Source organism: Erpetoichthys calabaricus, chromosome 2, assembly GCF_900747795.2.
Source record: "Erpetoichthys calabaricus chromosome 2, fErpCal1.3, whole genome shotgun sequence".
In the NCBI taxonomy this organism is placed as follows: domain Eukaryota; kingdom Metazoa; phylum Chordata; class Cladistia; order Polypteriformes; family Polypteridae; genus Erpetoichthys; species Erpetoichthys calabaricus.
The window spans coordinates 176765009-176774826 of NC_041395.2; the positions used below are offsets into that span (position 1 = coordinate 176765009).

The window sequence follows — 9818 nt, forward strand, 5'->3', positions numbered from 1 at the left end:
TAGTGGTAAGCAAGAACTGCAGTTCTTTGTGGTTATTCAATGGCACTTTGTGAAATTGCACCCGTGAATTGACCTTCTGCCAAAGAGTAGTCAAAGAGTAAATATGGCTCCTGGCCAAAACATGAGGGGGGAACTGGGCCTTTAACTCAGAGTCTGAATCTCATTTGAATGTACAGAAGAGGATTTTTCAGAAAAGGCTTTACACCAACTAGCCACATTAGCTGTCGAAGTCAGGTAGTAGAATAAATGTAAAAACTTTAGATGCCTCTTGTCCTATATGTACCTTCATCGCTTTTCCTTGATATGTCTACAGTCCCTCTGTCAAGTGCATTTCCATAAAATCTGTTTATCTGACTGTCATTTCAAGATAGCTTGCTTGCCTCCTGTCTTCTTTTATACTCCCCATCTTTAAAGAAAACTTTCAGTGTCCATCCAACGCCTTTAATCCTCCTTGTATTCTCACACTGGCAATTCCTCTTTGGAAGCCAAACTGACCAATCAGATTGCTTGAAGGAACCGGACACACACCCCTTGTCATTTATTATATAGTAGATATTTCTGCAAATATACATAAAATTGGAACATTATGAGCATATGTTGCATACCTGATATGTGGATTATGTAACACAAGTAATTTTACATTTTGTTTTGATGTTTTAATATTGTTTGCTGTTGTGCAGTTGGTGGTGGAGGAGTGGGGGGGGGGGTGTCGGTGTCCATTCAGGCCCATTGTTTCAAGAATTTTGCTACCTCCATTCTCCATGAAAACACAAAATTAAAAAATTTTCTTAATCGTCACTAAAAAGAATGTGGGATGAGTAACAGATAACAAAAATTCCTTTCAATGGGTTTTTACTCCTACATCATGAAGGAGTTAGCTCTAAATTCTCACAACCTTTTAGTAAAGAATGAAAATAGCCTTTTAGTAAAAAGAAATATTATATGTTATGACCTGAAATAATTTTGTTAGATTCACTGTGAGCTCTGAAGTTGTCATAAATGTGCAGTAGATCTACAGAAAGTCTTCCTTGTTGAAGTCTGTGCTAACTTTATCTATCAGAGAAGGATACATCCTTTTTGCCAGGAATTACATTTAGACATGTCTAATTTAGATGTTCCATTTTCAGTCCAAACTTACTTAAATAGGATGTTTCAAATTTGGTTTAACTAGTACCTTTTACAGAAATCAAGAAGAATTAATATGTGTGTATATACATGTATGTGAGGTGAAAATCAAACTTTACAAGTGATGGATTTCAAAAATGTCAGGGTTTATGGTTGTGTTTTGTTTTTCTCATTTGCAATAAGAATTAGAAAGTATTTAGATTTTTAACAACTTGTTTATTTCTTTTATGTTTTCTAAACTTGTACATTATGAGTAAGAGCCTGCATGAAATACTGTTTGCTGGACTTGTACCCAACACTACTAGAATAAACTTCAGTAACCTTGGATTAGACAAAGGAGTTGAAGAATGGATGGACGAATATCCTTAACATAATAAAAACAAAGTCAACATTAAAAAAGGTCATCAAATAAATAGACAAGTGTTAGAAAGCATGGTACATGTAGCTTTTGTACATCTGTTTTGGTTATGATAATCATGTCCTATGTTCTCATTGTAGGCATCACATGGGGAAAAGTGGTCTCTCTCTATGCTGTGGCAGGTGGACTTGCTGTGGACTGTGTACGACAAGGTCAGCCAGCTATTGTGCACACTATTGTGGACTGCCTGGGGGAGTTTGTCAGAAAGACACTTAGCCCATGGCTGAAGAAGCGTGGAGGCTGGGTAAGGAATCTGTAACTTTTTGTTTGCAATAATTTTTTTTGCAGATGAAGAAATTGTACAGAATTAGTCATAGCAATACATTCATCGATCCATGCATGTGTACCCAGTTTATGAAGTTTAGGGTCACAGCAGCTAGTGCTTGTTTGGGCAGTAAGATGTACAAGGCATAAAACAGTCCAAGGTGGGTCATTTTAGAGTTGCCAATATAACATGCAAATTTTTTGGGGTGGGAGATATACATCTACCCTGGTATGGAGAAAGTGTACAAATTAAACAGTGAGTGAGATGACATGGAGCTGATAGCCAACAATATGGTGCAAGAAAATGTCAGACAAAGCAGGACCTCCACCCTTTACCTATTAGGTGTTCAATATTACAATTGGTGTTAAAAGTAAGTCACGTGACATCACACTCCAATTCAATATATGTATTCGGTGTACAGTACATAAAATAGAAAGTAAGGTTTCATTTAGTTCATCATGTCTATTGTAACAACAACAGCATTTATTTCTATAGCAAATTTTTATACACATAATGTAGTTGAGGGCAGCACGGTGGTGCAGTGGGTAGCACTGCTGCCTCGCAGTTAGGAGACCCGGGTTCACTTCCCGGGTCCTCCCTGCATGAAGTTTGCATGTTCTCCCTGTATCTGCTTGGGTTTCCTCCGGGTACTCCGGTTTCCTCCCATAGTCCAAAGACATGCAGGTTAGATGCATTGGCGATCCTAAATTGTCCCTAGTGTATGCTTGGTGTGTGGGTGTGTGTGTTTGTGTGCCCTGCGGTGGTCTGGCGCCCTGTCCGAGGATTTGTTCCTGCCTTGCACCCTGTGTTGGCTGGGATTGGCTCCAGCAGACCCCTGTGACCCTGTAGTTAGGATATAGTGGGTTGGATAATGGATGGATGTAGTTGAGTTTTATAGGTTGTCAAAGAGTTACAAGAAAAATAATTTAAAAATTGTATAAAATGTATATATACATTTATATATTAACTAGACATTAAGCCCTGTTACAATAACGGGTGCTAGAACAGTAGTGCATAAACATTAGTAAGAACAGTCTATATTAAATGGCAAGGGACCTTGTCCTCATTCTGTTTTTGCAAGAAGCCTAAAGTAAAATAATAATAAAAATAATACAGTACAATACAGTAAGTATAATTAATATTATATTTATCCTCTCCTCTGTGGCTGTTGATTGATGTGTCGTGTCTGTTTGAAAATCTCCTATCCTGCCTCTCTTTATTTTACATTTACATTTACATCATTTAGCAGATGCTCTTATCCAGAGCGACTTACAACAGTGTTTGTTAGTTTTTTTTTTTTCGCATACCCCTTGGGGTCAGAGCGCAGGGTCAGCCATTGTACAGTGCCCCCTGGAGCAATTACAGGTTAAGGGCCTTGCTCAAGGGCCCAGCAGAGTAGGATCTCTTTTTGGCACTGACGGGGATTCGAACCGGCAACCTTCGGGATACCAGCGCAGATCCTTAGCCTCAGAGCCACCACTCCGCCCCGGAGCTTGCTGTGGCGTCTCTCCACCAAGTACTGTGCAGTTCCCCAGCAAGTATTTTAATCTGTGCTGGCATGCAGCTAATTATTGTATGTGTGGCGTTTCCCCAGCAACGGATTTTATGTGCGCGAAAATAAATCTACTTTTAAAAGTCATCCTATTGTAATATCATGAAAATTCGTATATTTAGGAAAACCCCTTCAACGACTGACACTTTACACTTTACTGTGCCAAGCTTCTTAATCGCAAATCTGATATCCTCAGAGTGAACACTTGCACAACAACAAACACTAATCCCACCTCTTTGGGGAAGCTGGTCTCCACGTATCAGTACCTGATTGTATTTTTCGTGCCTTATGTGTTAGGTGTTACCTCATTTACCGAAGTCCGATTGGATCTGCCGTGCGATATTTTATAGGTCCCGCCCTCTCTGTCTTGTGTGACGCGTCAGGCAGCCTTTGAATCATCTGCTAGAGGCCAATGACTCTGCCACTCATTCCGCCCTTCCCTGTATTTCTGCCTTGTCCGTAATATGCATTTAATTTTCTGTCACAACAGTGGGCAATCAGCAGAGTCTCCCCGGGAACTGATGTAATGTGTGGCGTGCAGGTGATAATCATGGCTGTGGCGTCTCTCCAGCAAGTGCTGTGCAGTTACCCAGCAAGTATTTTAATCTGTGCTGGGATGCAGCTGATTATTGTATGTGTGGCGTCTCCCCAGCAACGGATTTTATATGCGCGGCCGAGAGTACCCAATCAGCACTCTCCCCAGCAATGATGTCCTTTATTAAAGAGTGCCCCACGCATGCGCACTTCACCAGAAGACACACGGACACATGGACGCACACAGGGATTTTATTAAAGAGGATTATATATTAATATATATTATTATATTATGAATTATTTAGTATAAAATTTAAACAGGTTTTTTAGGCTTCATCCCAAAGAATTAAATGCAATGAGTCACATTGACCGTTAGGTATTCATCTTCTTAAAAGCATCACAGGTGGCTTTGATCAGGTGGTGGTCCCAAAACGCCACCAGAAGAGAAAACAGAGAAAAGCAGAAATTAGTAAAGATTGAAAATTTAGGAATAATATAATTTAATGCATATCTAGTTTATTAATAGTAGAACAAAAATGTAGCTACAAAAAAGTTATATTAAAAAAGTGGATTTTAGGAGTTTTTTACATTGATCCTCAGTGTTGGCTTTGCGTCTCTCTATTAGTATTCCAGATTTTTGCTGCATATCAGCAAAAGGCCGCCTAACCACTTCTTTTATGCTTAGCTCTTGGAATAATAAGCAGATCACTATCAGAAGATCTAAGGCCAATACTCAGAATGTAGTGGAAGAGGCACTCCAGATATATGAAGGATCAAGATTATTTAAGGCTTTATAAACTGTTAGTAGTATTTTATAGTCAATTCTAAAAGACCTGGGTAACCAAAGTAGCAATACTAAAATGGTGAGATGTGCTCAGATTTTCTTTTATATTTTTCATCTGTTGTAAAAGGTCTAACTTTTGTTGTGTGAACATAAATGGAAAAATGCCATTCTAGTAATCTGGTTAATATGTGATTTAAAGTTCAGATCAGAGTCCATGATTACACATAAATCATTTTAATGCTAAGAGATCAAGTTTATTTCAAAGACCTTCACTATTTCCATTTTTGCCAACAGCTAAGATTTTAGCTTGAGGAAATATCTACTCATCCATTCAGAAATTCAAGACAGACTTTGAGTTAGAAAGCCTGGAGCGTCAGGTTCATCAGGTGCTATAGACAGGTAAAGCTGCATGTCATTTGCATAACTGTGGTAGCTCACCTTGTGTTTCGATATAATCTGACCTAATGGGGGAATGTAGATTGAAGATAATAGTGAGCCCAGAATAGATCCTTGAGTACACTGTATACAATATATTGGATCCATCTACTACAATTACCACAGCTACTAAAGAATTTTCTACCCGTTAAATAAGACTGAAACCAATTTAAGACACTGCTAGAGAAACCCACCCAGTGCCTAAGACGATTTATAAGAATGCTGGGGTCACATGCTGCTCTAAGGTGTAGGAAAACAAGAACAGATATGTGGTCTGTGTCTGCATTAACTCATTTACTACTTTAACCACTGCAGCAGCGTCTGTAACAGAACTTGTTCTAAATCCAGGTAGAAACTTATCATGAAGAAAATGGTTTTTCAAATCGTCATATGATTGCTGAAGAACAGTATTTTGTAAACTTTGTAGGATAGAAATAGGTCTAAAGTTGTTCAACTACAGAGGAATCTAGATTGATTTTCTTAACAAGAGGTTTAGCTACTACTTAGACAATCTGGGATGTCAAGTACACTATCAATTAGCACGTCGGAGATATCTTTAAAAAGCCTGTTAGATTACTAATTTCCATGCATTTATTAGCATTGTTGCCCCTTGATGCCAGCAAAGTCAATGTCACATTACGCTACTAAAAAATGCCAACTGTCTTGTCGCTGAACCATATTTTCAATCAATTTAAATGACTGAAAATTCCTTGGCAAGTCAAATTACATAACTGCAATGGTGACTTTCCAGCACAGTTGTTTTTCTCATAGCCAATGGCGTACTAACTGATGGGAAAAGTGTATGAAGGATTAACATTTTGAGCATTCATTAGTTGACAGCTCTCATGCACAAGGAGCCTGCCCCTACAACCGAAGATAAAATAAAAACCAGCATGATTTTGTTGGGGCAAGTGTTGGACTAGTTGCAGTGAGTTGCAGGGTATGTCAGACTAGATGATTGATCTTCAACTGAGTGTGTTGCTGAATGCCTCTGATTTGTTAAGAAAATGAAAGCTATGACTGAAAATTTACTGGAAAAGTAATCTAATGTGACACTCTTACATAGGAAGGGATAGAAATTGATTATCCAGTGTTGTGTAATCCAATCTGCCTGTAGATTCTGTCATAACTAAAACCTAGGATATATAAAGCAACTAATTAGAAGCACATTTAGATTTATCTTTGTAGGTATTTTCAGCATGTCTACTAATGTAGATATGACCTGCTGGAAGGTAAAAAAAAAAAAACACATGCGTGAAAAAGTCTAGCTGTTGCTGGGTCAGAATTTACAGTATAGAAAAGGCAAGTTGTGCTATGGTAAATAATAATAATAAATTTTATTTATATTGCACTTTATATTTTAGCAATCCCAAAGTGCTACAGAATAAAAATAGAATAATAAAATAAAAAAAAGAACAGAAGAGTCTATAAAATACTTTAACAAAATGACTTTCTAAAAAGATGAGTTTTTAGGTTTCGCTTAAAGGCCTCAGTATAACTTATGGTATAATGGTATAACTTAAAATGATTACATTTCAGTTGTTTTAATGTGCCAAAAATCCTCTACCATACTATTTGCCTGTTGATTTTACAACTTGAAGTTATTACTTAAAAATACAGCTCATAAAACAAAGTACTGTTTTCTAAATAAAATGTATAATTTTTTGAGTTTTTTTTTTGTATTCTACAAAAGCCTAGCACTGGCTTCAGAGTGAAATTTGTGTGCTCTCCCATGTGGTTTCCCCAGGGACTGTGGTTTCCTCCCCCTGTTCAAAGACATTGATGTTGATTGGCTAGATCAAACTGGCATGATGTCAGCAAGAGTGGGTATGTGTTTGCCCTGGGATCTACTGGCTTGGTCAATAGCTGTTTCCTGTTTGTTGCCTTTTGATACAGAAATAGACTCCTGCTCCCATGATGCTGTATTAGATAAAGCTGTTGTCAAGCTTATACACTTGGGAGCTGGATTTTCTCAATGAGCACCCTTGCTGTCTGCCTCAGTAGCTTTAGCGCTTACTTATTATCCATAAAAAAATCAAACACTGCTCCAGAGGCGAATGTAGGTTTCATTGCAAAAATTTGCCTAAACAAACAGGTCATTAATACCTTGACAGTTCCAACTTACTTTTTGAGTAATCATTCTACTTCTAAACTTCCTGCCATTACACTCTGGCTTTAAATTTTCATAAAAGAAAAAAAAACTCCCTAATCCTACTACATGCATATACATGTGCCAAGCAGGCAGCCTACTTGTACATCATAGTTCAATTTTCAATTCAGGAAGCATGTGCTTCTTTTAGTTAGTCTCAAAAATGTTATCAGAGAAACTGCAAATTTCCTGTATAAAAAAAATTCTCTTCAAACACAACTTAGTCATTTTAAACAAAGTCCTACTCCTGTATCTTAACAGCTAAATTCTCCATAAAAATCATGGTTACCATGAACACAGACATTGGTGGCTACCCCTCGGGGTTGAATGCTTGGGGACTTATAAATGAATTGTGCACCTTAAAGCCTCGGACAGGCTAACGGGACTAAACACAGTGCAGTTCTTTATTAGGTATTGTGTATTGTGTTCCAAGCCCAATTTCATGTTAACATATGTTGCTAATAAAATTCCTTACCATATCAGCCCACTTTAAATTGCGTACATGCTGATTTTTGGAAGCAAAACAAACCCTTAGGGGGCATTTCTGGTCTCACATGATTGTCTCAAGGGGTCACTCCTCAAACTTTAAAATAACTTGAGACACAACTTGTATGTGCATTGGGAGGGAACTGATATATGAGGAAGGAGTGTAAGAAGACTGTGGGATGAGAGTAAAAAGGAACAGTTTACTTTTTAATAGCATGAATTCCAAATCATACCAGCCTGAATCTAGTCATTGAAGAAGAAAGATAGACAAGACAATGTACACATAAAAAATTTCCTACCAATATTGCATTGGGATACAAAACAAAATTGGTGCATGTGGAAGTGTATGTCAATTGGATTAAGATTATTAAGAAAATGGATGAATGAATTATCCTAGTATATCAAGTCTCATTTTAGGAATTACACTAAAAGTTATTCATTTCTGATGACAGCAATCCAGGGATAGAGTTGAATAATTATTGTAGAGTGCAGTTGCACTGAGATTATGCCATGATTATCTTTTGCAATTATATAATGTCACACACTCAGATTACACTTTTTACGTATGTAGATGGAACCAAAATTAAATACAAGATCAGCAAATACTGAAAAATCAGCAAAAATAACTCCGAAACTTTTCATAACTGCGTTAATACACAGAAAATGCATTTTATGGTACACAAGTGCAAACTAAAATTAGCACTAGTGTTAGCTTGTGTGTGGTGTGTGTTGACTGGCTCCCGCTTGCTGGGATAGGCTCCAGCTTTCCCATGTCCCTGCTTAGAATGAAGCGGGTTAAAAATCGATGGATGGAACTGTAAACTTTTTCATGCAGATAAAGGGATAATTTTTTTAGAAATACAAGATAGGTAATGCTGATGTACAAATTCAAATGGATTTAGGGATTTATGTTGACATATCATGCACATACTAAAGGTAATATGCAGAAGTAGCCAGGTAAATCAAAAAGTAACCGCAATGGACAGAAGCTGATTCAGTACAGCACATTCCTGGTGGCTTATGGGTAAATCGAACACATACAGTGCACTGCTGTGCAAGTTGTTTGGTTGAAGCCAGTGCCAAATGAACATGGATGCTTTACTGCAGGATTGCTCCATTCTTGAACACACACTAATGAAATTTCTTTGGGCAGAGGTAGTGAAACCTGCTGAGATTCACCAAAGGTTGTTTGCTTGTGCAGATCAGTAAGATGTTTGGCTACCCATCTTGCACAAACTTTACAGTACTCCCAAGTCATCATGCATGTGCAGATCCATAGCTGATATCCAAAATGTGTAGCAACAGTGGAGAACATAATCTGTTGGTCTTCTCTGATGAAGGCATTTGCCATATCAGTGTAAGCTTGTGTTCACGTTGTTGATGATTCGACCAGATTGAGCTTCATTGGGTACATTTATTCTTACTGATTTACATCTTTCTAAACATTCATAAACTTTTCTTTGAGTCATGCTTTCACCCTTTATACTGAGGCAACATTCTTCTGTGAATTTCAGCAGGTTTCCCTCTGGCCAAAGAAATCTCATTTCAGAGCACTGTTCAACAATGTTGCAATCCCACAGCAGAGCATCCATGTTCATTTGACCTTGACTTTAACTAGATTAATGTCAAAGTGAAGCGCTGTGTGTGTTTGAACTACTCGTAAGCTGTCGCGAATGTGTTATGTTGCGTCAACTTCTATCCATTGCAGCTATCCCGTAATTTTGAAATTCTCTTTGCTTTTTGATTTACCCTCCTATTAGGTTTCTTAAATTTCATTTTTAAGACACTGCAATATAAATGAAGGGGTGTTACTTCAAACTCATTACTATGAGAATTATGGATAACTGAGGGCAATTCTGGTCACACCGTGGACATAGTAGCATTAGAAGCTCTGCAGAAAAGAGCAACCAAAGCATTCTGAAGATTACCTTTTACTCTGACAAGCTTAGGGAACAGAACCTCAATAGTCCTGAAAAAGAGAAAGTCACATGAGGACACAAGCCACTCTTTCAAAAAATCAGAAAACGTTGGGAAAGGTGATCCAGCTGAATGTAGTCATTTACAGTAAAT

The 9818-nt window shown here is 37.7% G+C and overlaps 1 protein-coding gene across 2 annotated transcripts in view; it reads left to right on the plus strand.

Annotated features, from left to right (window-relative positions):
* The window catches only part of LOC114646575 (bcl-2-related ovarian killer protein homolog A-like), a 75640-nt gene that overhangs the window by 63884 nt on the left and 1938 nt on the right, over positions 1 to 9818 (plus strand). For both annotated transcript variants that reach the window (XM_028794831.2, XM_028794830.2), the window contains exon 3: positions 1624 to 1787. In XM_028794831.2, the coding sequence (XP_028650664.1) occupies positions 1624 to 1787 (164 nt within the window). The remainder of the gene's footprint in view (positions 1 to 1623; positions 1788 to 9818) is intronic.